The 20,652-nt window shown below is 39.0% G+C and overlaps 1 protein-coding gene across 1 annotated transcript in view; it reads right to left on the bottom strand.

Moving 5' to 3' along the window:
- The window catches only part of LOC126095670 (odorant receptor coreceptor-like), a 186,462-nt gene that overhangs the window by 72,976 nt on the left and 92,834 nt on the right, over positions 1-20,652 (bottom strand). The window contains exons 3-4 of the mRNA XM_049910426.1: positions 14,127-14,226; positions 9,243-9,350 (exon numbers count right to left, since the gene is read on the bottom strand). Coding sequence (XP_049766383.1) covers positions 9,243-9,350; positions 14,127-14,226 — 208 coding nt within the window. The remainder of the gene's footprint in view (positions 1-9,242; positions 9,351-14,126; positions 14,227-20,652) is intronic.

Below are 20,652 nucleotides of genomic sequence, written 5' to 3'. Positions count from 1 at the left end.
TTCACTGCTAGCCATTTGTGCTGCTGGTTTATTCTCTCTCTAGCTGTGATCATGTTGTGATCACCACTGTCACAAGCTGAGAGTGTTGTACTTGCGATCTCGCTATCATATTCTTGTTTGCAGCGAGAATAAGATACGCATGACGTATAATTTTGTCCAACACTTTATTTGGACAAGAAGATGCTCACATAACAGCAGGAAAAACATTACAAAACATTTCCAGTGCCACAAATATTACCAATTTTTTGGTAACTAATTGAGGAAACAGTAACAGTAACAAGAATATTAAAACATCAAAGCAAATTATTACATTCATGGAGCCTAAAAGTCAAAGCAAATTATTAAGTTCATGGAGCGCACACTGCGGCAAAGAGAAAGCATATCATAGTGCTCCTGGCAGTCAGTGGGCCAACTCTGTTGACATGCACTGGCCAATCAGCTGATTAACTGACATCTGTTTCGGCAGACGCACGACGTCGCTACAAATCCACATCCCTCATAAAGACTACAAAATTTCCCAGTGGGGACCTGTTTACCCATTTTTGCAGTATTAATTCACAAGCATACACATCTATGTGCTGTTCAGTACTAAATCTGCTCGTCTCAACATTCTTGAACTTGTGTTCTGCCTTAATATGTGTAACAACTCCTCTCCTTCCCATATTAGTTATACATGAGTAAGATGCTATACTGTCTGGTTATGTGGTGCTCATTTAGGTGTAGGATGTGTATCTTTTCAGAGGTCTCTAAATTTTCAGAAACAGATAAGAAGCTCTTTGCCTTATTACTCAATCATCTAATATGCTGATGATATAGGCTCTTTCCTGCGCATTCTTGAGCATTTAGTGGGGTTCTTCTGTTAATTTAACTCCTTTTATAAGAGAGTGTCTGAATCCTGATTCAAATGTAATTAAGGTACCTCTCTGACACAAGTAACCATGTGGATCTGGCTTTGTGTGATGACAGCCCCTAATACATTTTCTTCATGTGAGTTGCATACCGTGGACCGTCACAGCAGTGGGATTGGATGCTGTGTGTAGTGGTGGGCCACAAAAGTCAGCATTTGTTTATGGTGGATTTTGTCAGTCAGGAGCATATGACCCATCATTTGAATCAGTTATGTCTGTGATCTTTGGACCCACAACACCACGTGCACACCCACTACCACCCACAATGCCTCTTCTGTCCTACGTTCAGCCCATGGAATAGGGTGCCATGGCGATCTCTCCCCTGCCTCCTGATATGGAGCATATGGACTTGAAGTCAATGCCTTCCTTTCTCTGCTCACCCTAGTATGTATCCTCATCCCTACTGATGCTGATAAACCAGCCATTATGCCTACCTCTGCAATTTTTCACCATTCCAGCAGAGTCTGCTGCGTTGGTGTTGCCTACTTCATTGACAGACCTGTTGCCATGGAATCTCCCTTCCTCTACAGTTTTGCATCAGAGGTTGTGGCAGGAATATGGCAATGTTTGGCTCTATATGGGCTTTTTAGAGGGAAGGCATTCAGTATCCCTGCAAGCTGACATTGAGGTGGACACAGATGAGCTGGTGTGGGTCTTGTTGCAGAGTAGTGTGGCAAGCTATTGCTGACGAAGTGCTTGGAGCATAGATGAGCATAACTGCTAATGCAGGTGTTTACTTGCCAGCAGTGATAGTCCAGACCCATCAGTTCTTATGCTGACATTGACCAACTCTGACCTGGCCTTCACACTGCATTATGCTCTTGGTTCTGCATGCTAGATGTTCAGACAGTTGCATTGGTTTTGAACCTTTGGATTACAGCATGTTTATGGGCCCCTTATTGAGGGTTACTATGTTTTTCATTGCTTTGATTGTTATTAGTGATTATTATTATTTTGGTTCAATTTTAAATTTTTTTGATGTTGTCAGTGCAACTGTGACCAATGTTCCTTAAAAATTTTTCATTGTGCTTTTTATTGTAATGGCTATTCTTAAAGTGATCAATATAGCTCTAGCATAGCTGCTTCTCATATAATTGCTGGTGGACTAAATATTTTATAGATTTCTTTTTATTTGCATTAATTGTTCCATAACATTTAGAGGTACAAATCAGTAACAGTGTGGGACTATGCTCTCTAAGCATGCTTTGAATTCTTGAGTGACATTACAGGAATTAAGTCATTTTAGTTCGGTTTGACCCTGCTGCTTAGTTTGCAATGAATTCATGTGCAAATGAGGTATTCTGTAATTAGTGCTTCACTGGTACATGAGAGAAGCTACTTTCACAGCAGCAGATGTTAGTTTGTGGTTTCTTAACTTGTTGGTGGTTCAATTTTAAATTAAAATTCTGACCATCTGATGGCATGAGCAGTCCACTGACTCACATTATGGGTACATGGCCACTCCCACTGGCATTTAAGCTTTTAGTTGTGCATGGTACAGGTTAGATGGGTGCATATGGAGCATTTCTGAGTTACAAACTTTACTCAGAGGGTTACAGTGTGTTTTCGTACATGCCTGCAGGTGCACAGTCTATATAACACACCCCCCCCCCCCCCCCCCCCCATTTTTTTTAAGTTTCACTTTTTGAAAGACCACCTATGCAGATCCAGGTGTGGTTCGCCCTTAAGCCCCGAGCACTACAAGTTTTGTAATGAGGATTTTGGGTGTTGGGCTGTTAATACTTTAGATTTGATTCCATTTAATGGTGGTTTCTCTTTTTTAATTGGGGACCTTTGTCCTTTTATGTAGGTTCTCCTCTGCGAGAGGCTTTCTGACAGAGGATATTCTGTTTCATGCCATGTACCTGGGGTGCACTATTTTAACATAGTTTAACATGTTTTAATCTCAGTTATGCATCCTTTATGGACTCACATTTTAATTTATGTACAGGTTTTTTTTCTAAGAATTTCTGTTCGTTCTCTTTAGCTTTTCTTACATAAGCAATGTGTATAAGTACTATTATTGACTTATAATTTTTCAGAAGCACCTGAAGATGGGACACAAGTCCTGAAATGGGTTGTGCTTTCCAAAATAAATATTTTTTACAACAGTAGGGGATTTTATCATGATAAAACTGATTTGAGAGTCTGTGGAGATTAACATTGACTTTCTCACTAAAAGTAGGAACAGAGAAGCCCTTATCAACATTGCAATAACATACAGTGTAAAAGTGAGTATTTTGCTGTCTGAGTAACAGTCTTTTGTAAAAAGCATTAGGTCAGTGGAGCGTGTGCTGATATGGAACTTCCTGGCAAATTAAAACTGTGTGCCAGACCAAGGATAGAACTAGGGAACTTTGCCTTTTACAGGCATGTGCTTTACTGACTGAGCTACCCAAGAATGAGTCATAAACCCGTCCTCAGCTTTACTTCCACCAGTATCTTGTCAAAGGTCCTGAATTCTAGTCTTGGTCCGGTACACGGTTTTAATCTGCCACTCCACACAGAGTGAATATTTAATTCAAGAAACAACCCCCAGGCTGTGGTTAAGCTATGTCTCCCCAATATCCTTTCTTCTGGGAGTACTAGTTGTGCAAGTTTCACAGGAGAGGTTCTGTTATTTTTGGAAGGTAGGAGACAAGATACTGACAGAAGTAAAGCAATGAGGACGAGTCATGAGTTGTGCTTGGGTAACTCAGTTGGTAGAGCACATGCCCACACAAGGCAACGGTCCCAAGTCCAAGTTTCATACTGACACACAGTTTTAATCTGCCAGGAAGTTTCAGCATCAGATCAGTCCTTAATCAAGAAAAACTTATAACACATCACTAAAGGTTTTCAATACATTTTAGTGATGATCTAGCTGAAATACTATGAATAAAAAAAATAGTATTGTGATTGACATTTCTTTAAGAACCAATAGCGGGTTTGTAGATATTATGCATAATGTAGTCAAGATAGTATACATAAATGTTAAAATCTGTCATAGTGTGAAAAATTTGGTAACTAAAGAATTTTGTGTAGACCAACATATAGAAGAAAGTGCTTGTGAGCTTAAACTAAATAATGATACTTTTATAATTTTATCCATGTATAGGTCCCCACTGGGAAATTTTCACCTATTTTTGAAAAACTTGGATTATTATTTGTGGGAATTTCAATGTAGATTTTCTGAAAGAGTCAGATATAAGGCTTGTTCTTGTAGTAAAACTTGGTTCTTTCAATTTAACGTCAGTTATTGATTTTTCTTCTTGGGGGGGGGGGAGGGGGCGGGGGGGGGGGGGGGGACAGGAAAGCACCACAGTGATAGGTAATGTTTTTACTGACCAAAATAAACTTAATCAAATAAAAGCTTTTCGTGTTAAGAATGGACTGTCAGATCATGATGCACAGCTAGTTACAGTGTATGATAAAGTTCCATACAGTAATGCAAAACAGTCATCTGAAATAGTGCATTCAATTAATGATTTAACAACTGGAAATTTTAGGGAAAGCTTGCAACAGTTAGACTGGGATGAGTTGTGAGGGAACCTGATGCTAATTTAAAATTTAACATATTCCATGATACCTTTGTGAATACACAGGGCATACATAAAGTCCGGAAACATTTTCAATTATTTATTGCACAAGACCCAAACATTGTATAGATATGATACATATGTCATTTTGAAGAGAAACCCTGAAAGTTTTTTTCATGTATACTGCCACAGCATAGGGTTGGTAATGTGCTGATAATCAGCTCTAGTTGCCATCATGGTGAGTGCCCTTTCTGTGTGTTGGAGTTTGACAAAAACAAGTGTGCTACAGCTGTTTAGAACCAACTGTGGTAAGAAGCCACCAACAAGGAAGGCTGTTTACCACTGCCACAACAAATTCTTTACGATGGGTTGCTTGTGCCCGGCAAAGAGAGGCAGACATCCCAGTGTGAGTGAAGTGAATGTGGAGCGCATAAGAGAGACATTCATAAGGAGTCCAAAGAAATCAGTGTGTCATGCATCCTGTGAACTCGAAATGGCTCCAATGACAGTGTGGAAAGTCCTGGAAAGAAGCTGTCAATGAAACCATTCAAATTGGAGCTTGTGAAGAAGCTCAATGATGACGACAAAGACAAGCGTTTTGAGTTTTGTTCACAGCTGCAACAATTGAATGAGGATGGGGATGGAATTTTTGATCTTTTAATTTTTAGCGATAAAGCCACTTTTCACATTAATGAGAAAGTGAATGGGCATAACTGTCAGATCTGGGGTACAAAGCATCCACACGAATGCACTGAATTTGAGCATGATTCCCCAAAGGTAAATGTTTTTTGTGCCTTGTCACATCAACTTTCCAAGTCATTATTCTTTGCCAAGAGCACTGTCACTGGCTATCCCTACTTGGACATATTGCAGTAATGGCTTATGCCTCAAATGCAATTGGACCCTCCGTTCATCTTTCAGCAGGATGGGGCTCCACCCATTTTCATCCTTGCACTGCAAGGGAGAAAGGGACATAACTTTACTGTAGTGGCTTTAACTTTACTGTAGTGGCTTTATTTCTGTAATTTGACTTTAGATTTTCTGTCAGTACAACTCAAACAGCACTCTAGTTGAATGCTGCGAGAAGGAAATATTACAAGCCATCCATATGTGGCAAAATATGTTCTCAGCATTTTTGGGAGAAGGACAGGGACAGAACATCAGTTTCTTCATTCTGTATTTGAAACATGCTGGATTATGCACTTTTTTATTTGATGAGTGGTTACAGTTCAACAGAGTGAACAGTAGACATGGCAGTATAGGGAGCTACCATCACCATTTGACTAGGTGAAGTTCTGTCTGTTGTTCCCTTGCAGTGAGAGCACAGTAAATAATTGTGGAAAATGCCTTCATGGACAAGTGCCATAGCAAAGTTCCTCATGTGTCACACAAAGAGTAAAATTTGTTAATGTCTCAGATACTTTTTGTTTGAGGTGTTGTGCGGTCGATATGCACATAAAATGATCTTACTGAGTTCACTAACGATTGCCATTATAAAAAATTGTTAAGGCTTTCGTGGCCACTTGTTGACAAACTGCCTATTGGCTTCTGTCTCGGATTCTTCGGCCGATGTTCATCTAATGATTTTTACTGACGTTTTGCCAGCACGAGTGTCTGGCATTGTCAAAGCTTTGCCCTCCATTGCTGGTGGTGAACTGGAGCTGAGCTCGTGGCTTCAGACTATATGTACCTGGCGCGCCAACGTCTGAAGGCTTCTCCACAGTCATTTCCAGTGTGGTTCTCCTCTTGCTGCCTGTGACGGTCATTCGCTGCAGTATGGGAAGCCAGGACCTGTTTACCTTAAGGTTTTCCTCTTTCTTGTTGAAGCTGTTCACGTGTTTTTGTATTTCCACAGCTTCTCTGAACAAGCGCATGTGATAGTGCTTCTGTACAACCAGAACTTTCGTGTCAGCGAATTTTATTATGTGATTGGTCTCACTCAGTGCGTGTTCTGCCTTGGCCGATTTCTCCACTTGCCCCAACCTGCAATGTAACTTATGTTCTTTAATCCTGGTGTTGATTGATCGTCCAGTCATTCCGACATAAACTTTTCCACATGTGCATGATATATGACATATCCCCCACATTGCAAGTGGGTCCCTTTTCTCCTTTGCCAATCTAAGACACTCCTTGATCTTCCTTGTCAGTTTGAAAATCGTCTTTACGCCATGTTTGCACAATATACGGCCCATTCTGTCTGTCACTCTGGGAATGTATGGCAGAAAGGCTGTACTCGACATTTCTTTTTCTGATTCCTTACTTTGCCGAGTGTTTGGCTCTGTTACACTTCTAATATAATTTGTGGAGTACCCATTGCTCCTCAGAACACTTTCCAGGTGTTGCATTTCGTGTCTGAGGTGCTGCGGCTCACATATTCGCCCTGCTCATGTTACAAGTGTATTAATCATACCTCTTTTCTGGCTCGGGTGGTGGTTTGATAGTTTGTGCAGGTATCGGACCATGTGTGTAGTTTTCAATACATGCTGTGTCCCGGGTTTTCGCCATCCCTTGTGACCAGCACATCTAGAAATGGCAGTTTTTTGTCCTTTTCTACTTCCATGGTAAATTTTATGTTGGCATAGAAGCTGTTCAAGTGTCTTAGGAAGTCACCGAGCTGTTCTTCATCATGGCTCCACACAACAAAAGTATCATCGACATATCTGTACCACACCTTAGGTTTGTAAGTCACCAAGTCCAGTGTCTGTGCTTCAAATTGTTCCATGAAGAAGTAGGCCTCCACTGCCTCCTTTTTGGCACAAAAAACATTTACCTTTGGGGAATCATGCTCAAATTCAGTGCATTCTTGTGGATGCTTTGTACACCAGATCTGACAGTTATGCCCGTTCACTTTCTCATTAGTGCAAAAAGTGGCTCCTTTTTGAAGAACAGGCACTTCCTCTTCGGTCAGTTGTCATTCAGTGAGGTTGACCACTGTGTGTGACATGTCGGGAATCGCCTTGTTGGCCTGCTTCTGGCATCTTTCAAACTTTTTCTTCTGTTGCTCGGTGCAGCGCTCAAGTATGTTCTGCATGCTCCTGTGAGTGATGCTGTCAATCCTGTTCCAGTCGTCTTGATGGATTCTGCTACTCAGTGGATAGAAAATGTCCAGAAGTTCCTGATCTGTTCTTGCCAAGTCTCTCTGTGTTGTATGAATTTGCTCACGAAGAAAAGCTCATTCCATTCTGTCATAGATGCAATGTGCTTGGGCGGTGGTAAATAGGCACTTACATTTCAAGAACTTCGGTGTAGCACCTTCATCTCAGCACTATGACAGAAAGGCAAGAGAGGTCATCAATTGCGCTTTCTTCTTCCGTTGTTGGTCAAGGTGTGGTACAGATACGTCAATGATACTTTCATTGTGTGGAGCCATGGTGAAGAACAGCTCGGTGACTTCCTAAGACACTTGAACAGCCTCCATGCCAACGTAAAATTTACCATGGAAGTAGAAAAGGACAAAAAACTGCCATTTCTAGATGTGCAAGTCACAAGGGGTGGCGAAAACGTGGGACACAGCGTGTATCGAAAACCGACACACACGGACCGATACCTGCACAAACTATCAAACCACCATCCGAGCCAGAAAAGAGGCATGATTAATACACTTGTAATGCAAGCAGGATGAATATGTCAGCCGCAGCACCTCAGACATGAAATTATATTAGAAGTGTAACAGAGCCAAACACTCGGAAAAGTAAAGGATCAGAAAAAGAAATGCCGGGTATGGCCTTTCTGCCATACAATCCCAGAGTGATGGACAGAATTGGCCGTATATTGTGCAAACATGGTGTAAAGACAATTTTCAAACCGACAAGGAAGATCAAAGAGTGTCTTAGAGGCAAAGAAAAAGACGGTCCCACTTACAATGTTGGGAATATACCGATACCATGCACATGGGGAAAAGTTTATGTCGGAATGACTGGACGATCCTTCAACACCAGGATCAGAGAACATAAGCGACATGGCAGGTTGGGGTAAGCGGAGAAATCAGCCGTGGCAGAGCATGCACAGAGTGAGACCAACCACGTAATAAAATTCACCGACGCGGAAGTTCTGAATGTAGAGAAGCACTATTACACATGCTTTTTCAGAGAAGCTGTAGAAATACAAAAACACGTGAACAGCTTCAACAAGAAAGAGGAAAGCCTTAAGGTAAACGGATCCTGGCTTCCCATACTTCAATGAATGACTGTCACAGGTAACAAGAGGAGAACCACAATGGAAATGACCACGGAGAAGCCCTCAGACGTTAGCACACCAGGTAGATATAGTCTGTGGCTGCGAGCTTGGCTCCAGTTCACCACCGGCAATGGAGGGTGAAGCTTGGCAATGCCAGCCACTCGTGCTGGCGAAACATCAGTAAAATCATTAGATGAACATCGGCTGAAGAACCCGAGACAGAAGCCAACAGGCAGTTTGTCAATTGCCATTATGCTTTTTTCCTGATGAGCTTGTTACTTACAAATTACATGACAAGGCACCAGTTAATTTTTATGATTGTGGCTGTTGCTGTTCATCTGAAAAACACATTGCTATATTATAAAATGCCTTATCAGCACATTCACTTGGTGCAGCTGAAATCTCAAATTCTTTTGTTCTACTGTTGACCTTATCTCGGAAATCTCAACACAACTATGAGATTCACTGAAGACAACATGTGATGTTTTTGGCAGTGTGTATTCATCATAGAGAACAGTTGGTACTTGATGTTTCATATATTTGTCATAAATCAGGTATATGTTGAGTACCAAGAAATCATTTTCAGTCTGACAATGACTATGCAAAATTAGCAATTTTACAAAGATAGGTCACTATTTACCTGATCAACTAATTTATCTCCACAGTCACACAGCAGAAACATCTGCAGTATAGAAACCAGTAGATATTCTGCAAGATTCACCACTTTTGCTGGAGAAGTTGGAGTTCCCTGAAATATTGAGCATGTTACAAAGCCTTGAAATCTAAAATGTACACTATTGTCAGTACTTAATCGATAACTGTTTTCCATAAACAAAGTGTAACTTTTCCATGATTATGATGAGCAAACAGTTTGAAAAATATGTACATTCTGAAACATCATGCAGAGTAAGTACAGGAATGCATTCTAACATCAACAAATGTAAATGTTACTAATATGCTCCAGTTAATTAGCATTGTGGAGTTTTATGACTTGAGGACTTGAGAAGAAATTGTTGCATGAACGCAAGTAACTTAATTTTTTTAAAAAAGAGTGTGGTTATAAAACTGATCACACTATGTCCAACTCAGTAATTTATTCTGTCACAGTAGAGATATTGAATATTTTAAATGAAACAAGATATAAAGAACATCACACACACACACACACACACACACACACACACACACAAAAACACACACACACACACACACACACACACACACACACACACACACACACACACACACACAGTGATTCATAGAGTATATGGCAGTGCGGTCAAACTATAACTACTTTTGTCTAAGAACCTAAAATATAGGATAAAACTTTCTGACTAGGTATGGAAGTCGAGATAACAGCCACTAGTATTAATTTGTTTATGAATTTTTGCAAGTTCTGATTGTATTAATTAATCTCATACTTCTTCAGTATGACCCAGATATTTGTAAATTAGTGCTATCAAACAAAATTGTAGCAATATCCAGTTCAGTCTGAATTAAGTATATACCTGGTACAAAAAATTGATACTTATTTCTTAATTGAGATAAAAATGTACATTTTGTTAAACATAAAGAGCTGTGTCTGACTGGACAATTAGCAAGTCAAAACAGAAGCTGCATTGCCATACATAAATTCTGGAGAAACAGTGCATCAGATTATGAAACAGAAGAATTACATAGACTGAGCTGTAGGCAAAAATGACAGCAAGTTTGGATTCAATTGGGTTTCCTTGTAGATAAGACAAGCAGAGGACATGCAGAGGACATCAAGAAAGGCAATGTGCATTGTCAGGGGTCCAGATTAAGCAACCAGAGGGGCTCAAGTTTATGGAACTGTTGCCACCATATTGTTAACTCAATAAATTTTTAACTAAACATCTAAATGAAACAGTTTCGTCATAAATATTAATTTTAAATCGAAATGTAAAAACTTGTTCCATTGTCAAAATATGTAATGCCAAACTGGTAAGTAAGAAGTGCAATAAACAACTCAGGCACTCTGCTAAAGAGTGCAAGCCTGAACTACAATTCAAACTCATTCCCATTAAAGCTGAGGAGAATGGAGAGCCAAGAGACTGGAAGATCCGTTTTACATGGGGAGTCTAGTTTAAGACACTTGTTTTCTGTTTTGTGTAGTGATTTTGTACAGCAGCATTAGCTTGTCTTTTATTCTTTTGTTTTGAATTGTAGCAAAAAGACCAGATAAATTCCAAGTAGTTAATAGAAGTACAGTCACTTCCCTGAATGGACCATCTTTTAGGCATCGCTAGTACAAGTTCATCTGACAGAAAACCAACTGACTAGGCAGAATCTTTTGAAAGTAAACTGTTTAGGGCTGTAAATCATTAAAAATCCAAAAAATTATCTTTTTCAATGGCAAAAATTGTTCTCTAGACAATGAGTCATTATCAGTCATAGAAAGGACTTGCATTACAATACTCCTACAACAAGTTTTACTGTGCTATAAAATACCAAGCTGTTCATACAGACTTCAAAAAATTGTTCCTGACATCTGCAACAGAATTTATGAAAAAATCAAAACAAGTATTTTAGGTGCTCTCATGGCCTCTGTAACTTCTGGTAAATGGAGTTATTTGCATAAAAATGTCAGGCTCCTGAGTTTTACAATTCACTGGTTGTTTTCTGAAGCATTTTATAGGTTCTGACAGCAGAAGAATCATAGCACGTTAGCTTAATACTCTTGCAGATCATTTATATATTGACGAAAGCAAAATACATTGACTCATTCATGCCAGTGGCACTAACACGGTGAAAGGTGTTTGAGTGGCTAAGTATGATTCTGCTAAAAATTTCATCCATTTGATTAAGAGGATTGTAACAGAGCCATTGAACGTCCAGCCTGAAGAAGTAGGAATGGCCAATAGTTGTCTGGTGACCATGGCTGACTAGAGATATTTCTAATTGGCTGTGCCCATGATGTACTATAATCATTTGAGCTTAACTCAAGAAAACCTCTTGATGATTCAAAAGGAGTTAAATTTACCAGGGCATCAGTTGGTGCAAGATATCAGCATCAGATGACAAATTTTGGAATTGCATTAATGAGGTGGCAACTGAAATTGATAATAGACAGCGCAATGGTCAGAGAAAAAACATGACTGCAAGCAAAATTGACCTTTATACCAGGACTGTTCACATCAACTGCAGTATCTGTTTCTCAGACAATGTGACACAGTACTTGAACTTGAAAAAGTTTGCCAGAATTAATCTTTCAGTGCCCTGCAGCAGTGTATATAGTGACAAACTTTTCTCTGAAGCTGGCTTAATTTACAAAGACAAGCAAAATCACTTGTGAGTGCAAAGAAATTTGTGTTCATTCACCATAATTTGCCTCTTGTTCAGTACGAGATAGGCCAGATATTGAATAGTTTCTGCACATCCATTTCATTTCTAATTTTAAGTTATAGTGTATTGATTTAGGCTATAACTCTCTTGTTTAGCACACTCTTTCACGATTTATTGTTGCAGCTGCTCACTCAGAATGTGAAGAGTAAATGTAAATAGTAATCTGCACTAGCATTTCAGGCTAATGAACATTGGTTTAAAGTAATGTGTATGGACAATCACTATTAAAGATAAAACTCTACAGCTCTATAATAGGCAACATTTCAGGTAGCAGGTGAACAATGCTGACAGAATTTCAGACATGTATCATGGTGGTGTGTGATTGTCTCCTCAGGCAAAAAGTGAGCCAAATTTGACCATGTATTTTCTCACTATGCAGAAAGTGTCACAACATGTGTTACGGTGTTAGAAACAAAGTTCATAGGATAATGGTGTTAGGAATGTTCAAAAATCTGAATAATTTAACAATGAAATGTAAGCGGATAAAAAACTGTTAATTACTGGATGCGAGTAAACACACACACAAATAAGATGAGAGAAATGCTTTTTCTCAGAATTGGCTGTTCCTTTCATCAAAGAAGAAAAAAATAAATAGGAAAAGGTTACAGAGGACTCTAGTAGTAAGTATTGTGCAGGAGAACTGCCCAGGTATCCAAGTTAATGGAGACAGGTCAGGTAAGATAAAATGGAAATCATGTATGAAATACTGGCAACATAGAACATTTGACAACTTGAGAAATTAGAACTGGCATAGATGACTGTGAAAAATTTAAAGAGAAAGGTTTCACAGACTGAACCTTGGAGCAGAGACGAGGTAGCTGTTGGTGGTGACAAAAAATGTAAAGAAGTTATTAATAATGGATAAGAAGCTACAGAAAAGAAAGTCAACAAATTTAGAAAATTTCAGGCAAAATGGCTACTTCTCTTAGTTTCTTTAATATATTGATTTAAAGGAGGTTATTAGCCTTCAACAACTGACTGCCATGTCGGGGCTGCCACCCCTGAGCCTTGGCACTTGCTGTCAACTGAGACATCATAGGTGGGGAGAGGATGTCATTTCCTACAATTCCCTTTCCATGCTTTTCTCTAACTGTCTTTTTAATGGTCCTTGATGAAATGATGGGGAAAGTAGTGGAGAAGGAGAAGAAGAAGTGGGGAATACAATGCGGACTAACTGAGTGATTGCAAGATCTGAATTTTGCCAGCGACATCTGTCTTCTATTGCAGCACCATGTTGACATGGAAGCAAAGCTGCAGGACCTTGAACATGAAGTCAATATTGTTGGGCTGAAATTGAATGCCACCAAGATGAAGAGAATGAAAATCAGTACAAGAGAAATGAGAAAGCTGAGAGTGAACAACAAGGTAAACATGTTGACATATCTTGGGAGTATAGTAACTGAAAGCAGAGGAGCAGCTGCCAGTGCCAGAGCAAGAATTCGAAAAGTCAATGGGGCATTCATCCAGCTGCATACATTCTGGAGGACAAAGAGATTTCCATAATAAATAAACTATGAATATTTAGAACAAATATGAAAGCAGTGCTGCTATATGGACGTGAACCTTGGAAGGTTATCTCTACAATCACCAAGAGTGTGCAAGTCTTCCTCAGTAGATGTGTTTGGTAAATTCTTAAAATATTTTGGTCAAATTTGATATCCAATCAAGACCTTTGGAGTAGAATTAGATAAGAACCTATTGCCATCCCAATCAAGAGGGAAAGTGGAGCTGGATTGGACACGCCCTCGAAAAAAGCAAGGATGCTGTAGAGAGATGAGCTCTATGCTGGAACACACAGCATAAAAGGAAATGAGGAAGACCAAGGACATCATGGATGAGAACACTGGAAGAACAAGTGAAGAAAGAGGGGAAACCATTTGCAGAGTTGAGTGTGTTGATGGAGTTTCATCAAAGCACTATGTTCTGCATAAGAGCAACAGAAAATACGTAAGTAACACAGGTGAAAATTAAAATTGAATAAAAGTTTTATAGATAGCAGAAATAATCTGAGGGAGGTACAATATGAGGTTGGGGAGATTGAGAGAGAGGAATGGGCAGGAGGACAGAAGACCTTGAAGATTAGTGTAGCTAGAAGCTAGTTAATATAGTGCTCATTTCTTATAGTGAATTTATATCACATTTTTATCTTCGTACTTACGGATGTTACTTCAAATGCAGCAAAGCTGAATATGATGAGTAAGACACAGAAATTGATCATGAATGCAGACCAGTGCATAAATTCAATTTCAGAAATCATCCTGCAATAGCAAATATATGTTTGTCATATACAAAATTGAACTTGGACAGATAAATAGTTATGTTTCAGAATGTCTTAATGCCCCACAGCTCTCCATAAATTTACATTGGCTAATTTATACAGCTCATTGAGGATTTTTTTTACAGAACATCACACAAAAATTATTTTTATGCAAATATCAACTATATAAGGAAAAGATAGACTGAAACTTCCTGGCAGATTAAAACTGTGCGCCGGACCGAGACTTGAACTCGGGACCTTTGCCTTTCGTGGGCAAGTGCTTGCCCGCGAAAGGCAAAGGTCCCGAGTTCAAGTCTCGGTCCGGCGCACAGTTTTAATCTGCCAGGAAGTTTCATATCAGCGCACACTCCACTGCAGAGTGAAAATCTCATTCTGAAAAGATAGATTGCTACTTACCATAAAGATGACACATTAAGTTGCAGACAGGCACAATTAAAAGACACATGTTAGCTTTCAGCCACATCCCTCATCAGAGACAGAAAGAGAAACGCACACACTTTCATTCACACAAGCGAGCACACCTCATGCACACATGACTGCCATATCTGGCAGCTCAGACCAAAATGCAACTGTCACGTGGAATGGAAACAGAAATCTGGAGGGGGTGGGGAAAGAGAAGGGATAGCAGTCCATAGGTGGAGGGAGAGAGGAGTGCTGTCTTGGTGCCGTGTGTATGGACTTGATTGCCAACAGGCACAGTGTCGAGAGGCTATGTGGCAGGGAGGTGGGGAGAGTGGAGAAAGGTGTGTGAGTGTGTAGGCAGAGGGCAGCACACAAAAGGGGTGGGAGGCAAGAATACTGAGAAAGTGATAGGTCAGAGGGGGTAGAAACTGTTGGCTGGAGGGTGTGGGGTCAGTATTTTACCATAGATTGAGACCAGGATAATTTTGGGAGTGGAGAATGTGTTGTAAGGATAACTTCCAGCTCCGCAGTTCACAAATTCTGGTGGAGGAGGGGAGGATCCAAATGGCTTGGATAGTGAAGCAGCCATTGAAATCAAGCATGTTATGTTCAGCTGCATTTGTGCATAATGGAGAACATAATGGATGGAATGTTTAAATGTTTAGAAATAGATCCTATCCTGTTCTATAACAAAACAAATGACCTTCTAATGCTTGTAAAGAACTGTTTAAAAATGGCAATCTTCATTTATGACATAAGCATACTATTTGAGGACCAAAGTCAATGATACTGTGCACAGCACAAATTATGCTTTAAAAGTGTTATGACTAGTTTGTAGCGACATGATGATTAATATTAACACTGGTATCTCCACTCATTATTTCAGCCTAAGTTTATTTCTGTGATCTCTAACAATTAATGTCTCCATTTTATAAGAAGGGTTGAAAGTTCTTTAGCTATATTCAGAATGTAATTATAAAATAGATTAGCAGTGGAGTGTTGTAATCTGTTTCATTTTGATGACTCTGGAACATGTACTGGTAATAATATGATGTGAGATACATAAGTTTTCACAGAATATACATTGTGTACATGTACTTGTAGTATCTGTGCCATATAAAATCCATCCTCGCTACCCACATACTCCAAAATTAGGAAGCTCTACTGACCCAGCAACAAATGCCATAATTAATCCAGTGGCTACAAAGTCACTGATTAGATTAGATTAGATTAGTTTTCATTCCATAGATCTGTGCTGAGGAGATCCTCGTGGATGTGGAACATGTCAATTTTTTTTTAAAAATTTTTTTTAAAGCTGAAATAACAATACTAACGGTATGAGTATATACAATACATCATTTGTTTCTATTAAAAAATTCGTCAATAGAGTAGAAGGAGTTGGCCACTAGTAAGTCTTTCAGACTCCTTTTAAACTGATCTATATTTGTAACTAAATTTTTTATGTGTGCTGGCAAATTATTGAAGATAAGTGTTCCCGAGTAGTGGACCCCTTTTTGAACTAAAGTAAGTGCTTTTAAGTCCTTGTGCAGATCATTTTTGTTCCTGGTATTGTATGTATGAACTGAGCTGTTTGTTGGAAAAAGAGATATATTATTTAGGACTGCTAATCTGACAGAAGAATCTATAAGTGTGGTTCATACAATTGGAGAGCCAATGCATCCAGACCCACTGGGCGAGATCAGGTAAAACTATGTGGTTTCTGCCTTCAATGAACAAATGGTCACAGTAGTAAAGGCCATCTTAGACTCCCCTGCCACTGTTGACAAATGCAATACTATCAAACATGCAATGGTCAGTCATCTGACATGGACAAATGCTAAAGACCTTGAAAACTCCCTATCAATTAAATAACTCAATGATTTTAAGTAACATCAACTACTTCATTGTTATTAAATGCTAGCAGGTAACAAAGTGACTGTAGATATACTATGAAATATTTGGCAGTCATATTTCACTTTGTCGCTTCTTGTTTAAGAGATACTCAGTACAAAGCACAAAAACCATATGTGCAGTTCCAGAGAGATGGGCAACTTACTTCTTTCACTTCCTGTAACTCTATTTGCTGCCAAAGAACAGTAGGAACTGTTTTACGACCAAAAATATGGTTCACTCAGGCAGTAATCTTAGCTAATTCTGACCATCAGTCATTTTCAAGGACATATCACAAGCCTCAAGCTTCATATCATATTTGGCTAAATAGCCACACATGTAATGGCACTCATCATTTATGTGTGTGTGTGTGTGTGTGTGTGTGTGTGTGTGTGTGTGTGTGTGTGTGTGTGCGTGTGTGTGTGTGTGTGTGTGTAGCACAAATACAATCCAGTACTACACTAGGTTACATCTATTAGTAATACACATGCAGAAAGCTGTGCTGAAACAAATGTACTGGCTATTTGCTCAAATATGATATGAAGCTTGAGGCTTGTGATAAGTGCCAGAAAATGGTTCACAGCCTGCTTGGGTGATGTTTTCATCTTAAAAACAATTTTGATATGCGAACTTTATTATTGAAGTGAAAGCATTAGGGGTTGAAGCATATAGACAGTGTTTGTATTCATGTGGTGTACTGCAAAGAGCACACAAGGGAAGAAAGCAAAATATTGCACAACTGGATTGAGTTTGTACTCAAAACAGTTGAACATTGCCCTTTAGCCAGCAGGAAATGTATTTTGTTGGCACTGGCTTCAGATGGGAATTATGTTGCAGCATGAAATAAAATATGCAGTGCTAGTCACATACATATAACCAGAAAACTACCCAGAACTAAACACTTTATGAAATTCTCCTGTCTCCTGTCCGAATTCATAGAAAGATACAGTTGATAATTCTTTAACTCTTTCAGAGAGTTGGTCTGTTTTGGCTACATTTTGATGTAATAGAGAGTAGAAACAACTTGCAGCAGTACAAATCACACCATACCATTTTGCTTGATGTGATGGTTCAGAAACATTTTACTAGACCAAAGAGAATCAGCGGAATTTGTGATAGAGAAGTAATCTCTTGGGAGCAGGGAAAACGTTTTTCCTGAATAACATCTGGATATCTATCACTGCTGAAAGAAAATTTGAGAGATTTTTAACAGCCTAACCTTTTTAAATTTTATATAAATGAAAGAACCAAAAGCTGCCAGAGATTTAAAAATTTGTGTTACTTAAACATACAAAGAAATAATTTAGCATTGTGAAGTTACATAGTAGTATAGCTCTTATTGTGAACATTCTCTCATTTCATTTTCTCATTTTCAGTAAAAACAAGAGCATATTATTGAAGAACTTTGTGCACACACATTGTGGAAATTACTGTATCCAAGGGGGTGAAGAAACTTGTCATTTAACATTTTCTTTTGATTGCATCATGAAAGAGAAGCTTTTTGGAGGTGGAATGAATCAAGATATGCATTAATAAAAGAGAAGCAATTCATAGGAAGTTATTCTGTACAATATATTAACAATAAACTATTACCATAATGTTTAATGTTGCTGTTGTTGTTGTGGTCTTCAGTCCTAAGACTGGTTTGATGCAGCTCTCCATGCTAATCTATCCTGTGCAAGCTCCTTCATCTCGCAGAACCTACTGTAACCTACATCCTTCTGAATCTGATTAGTGTATTCATCTCTTGGTCTCCCTCTACGATTTTTACCCTCCACACTGCCCTCCAATGCTAAATTTGTGATCCCTTGATGCCTCAGGACATGTCCTACCAACCGATCCCTTCTTCTAGTCAAGTTGTGCCACAAACTTCTCTTCTCCCCAATCCTATTCAATACCTCCTCATTAGTTATGTGATCTACCCACCTAATCTTCAACATTCTTCTGTAGCACCACATTTCGAAAGCTTCTATTCTCTTCTTGTCCAAACTATTTATTGTCCATGTTTCACTTCCATACATGGCTACACTCCATACAAATACTTTCAGAAACGACTTCCTGACACTTAAATCTATACTCGATGTTAACAAATTTCTCTTCTTCAGAAACACTTTCCTTGCCATTGCCAGTCTACATTTTATATCCTCTCTACTTCGACCATCATCAGTTATTTTGCTCCCCAAATAGCAAAACTCCTTTACTACTTTAAGTGTCTCATTTCCTAATCTAATTCCCTCAGCATCACCTGACTTAATTCGACTACATTCCATTATCCTTGTTTTGCTTTTGTTGATGTTCATCTTATATCCTGCTTTCAAGACACTGTCAATTCCATGCAACTGCTCTTCCAAATCCTTTGCTGTCTCTGACAGAATTACAATGTCATCGGTGAACCTCAAAGTTTTTATTTCTTCTCCATGGATTTTAATACCTACTCCAAATTTTTCTTTTGTTTCCTTTGCTGCTTGCTCAATATACAGATTGAATAACATCGCGGAGAGGCTACAACCCTGTCTCACTCCCTTCCCAACCACTGCTTCCCTTTCATGCCCCTCGACTCTTATAACTGCCATCTGGTTTCTGTACAAATTGTAAATAGCCTTTCGCTCCCTGTATTTTACCCCTGCCACCTTTAGAATTTGAAAGAGAGTATTCCAGTCAACATTGTCAAAAGCTTTCTCTAAGTCTACAAATTATAGAAACGTAGGTTTGCCTTTCCTTAATCTTTCTTCTAAGATAAGTCATAAGGTCCGTATTGCCTCACGTGTTCCAACATTTCTATGGAATCCAAACTGATCTTCCCTGAGGTCGGCTTCTACCAGTTTTTCCATTCATCTGTAAAGAATGCGTGTTAGTATTTTGCAGCTGTGACTTATTAAACTGATAGTTCGGTAATTTTCACATCTGTCAACACCTGCTTTCTTTGGGATTGGAATTATTATATTCTTCTTGAAGGTTGAGGGTATTTTGCCTGTCTCATACATCGTGCTCACCAGATGGTAGAGTTTGTCATACAAGTGGCTCTCTTTTCTCCAAAGGTCTCTTTAATTTTCCTGTAGGCTGTATCTATCTTACCCCTAGTGAGGTAAGCCTCCACATCCTTACATTTGTCACCTAGCCATCCCTGCTTAGCCATTTTGCACTTCCTGTCGATCTCCTGTTTAATACACTGCTGGAAAAAAGTAGTACACCTGGAAAGACTATGTCAATTTTGATCTGATGTCAGCACATGCCACCTGGGGGATAGTAGATTTACGGATAATGGTTTCAACATTGTCTGCCAATAGACAGCATAGTGGCATAACTATCATAGCACCATCTGTCTACCTTGTAATAGGGAATGCTCAGTGTGGTGCAAACGTATGAAGCAAGCAGGCAACCATGCTGCAGAGATGCACTTATGCTTCCTACAGCCAACTGAAAAATTGTGGCCTTCCAAATGGCAGGTTGGTCCTTTTGGAGAGTTGCCGCAAGCATGCTGTGTCAGATGCGCAACAATGCCTGGTCCCTGTGGTTAATGGGAGCAGGCAGACAGGTTTTTTAGGTTAAAACCAAAGTCCAGACACAATAATCAAGAAAAATAGAATAAAAGAAACTTCATGTACAGTAAATAGGGATAGGGCTAAGGGTAGTATCAATTTAGTACTTAAAAATTTCAGGGGAATAAAAAAATAAAGTAGATGAGCTGTTAGCGTATTTATATGATCAGAATCAGAATTTTATTGTCTCACAACGTACAAGTTAAATCATTGATTTTATGTACAGGAGACTCGTGAGCTTATAATTATAATAAATTATTCATGGAATACAATATTTTTATATACACACAATAAAATCCGAATATTACTTATTATTGTTGTTTTTATCCTGCTCAGATGGTCAGATCATTAAAAAATTCATCAACAGAGTAATAACGTTTCTGCACCAGGGTGCTATACAGTTCTCCTTTTACTGCCTCAGTTTGAACCTTTCTAAAATTTGTGTCTTTCAGTTTATTATATACTTTCATTCCCATATAGTGTGGAGTCTGTGCAAAAAGATTAAGCCTGTGTGTAGGCAGCATGAAGCTTTCTTTGTTTCTAGTTTCGTAACTATGCTGGAAATTATTTGACAA

This window comes from Schistocerca cancellata, chromosome 8 (assembly GCF_023864275.1).
Source record: "Schistocerca cancellata isolate TAMUIC-IGC-003103 chromosome 8, iqSchCanc2.1, whole genome shotgun sequence".
Classification (NCBI taxonomy): domain Eukaryota; kingdom Metazoa; phylum Arthropoda; class Insecta; order Orthoptera; family Acrididae; genus Schistocerca; species Schistocerca cancellata.
Note: the sequence above shows the minus strand (reverse complement) of the source record. Positions and strands in the feature narration are given on the sequence as shown.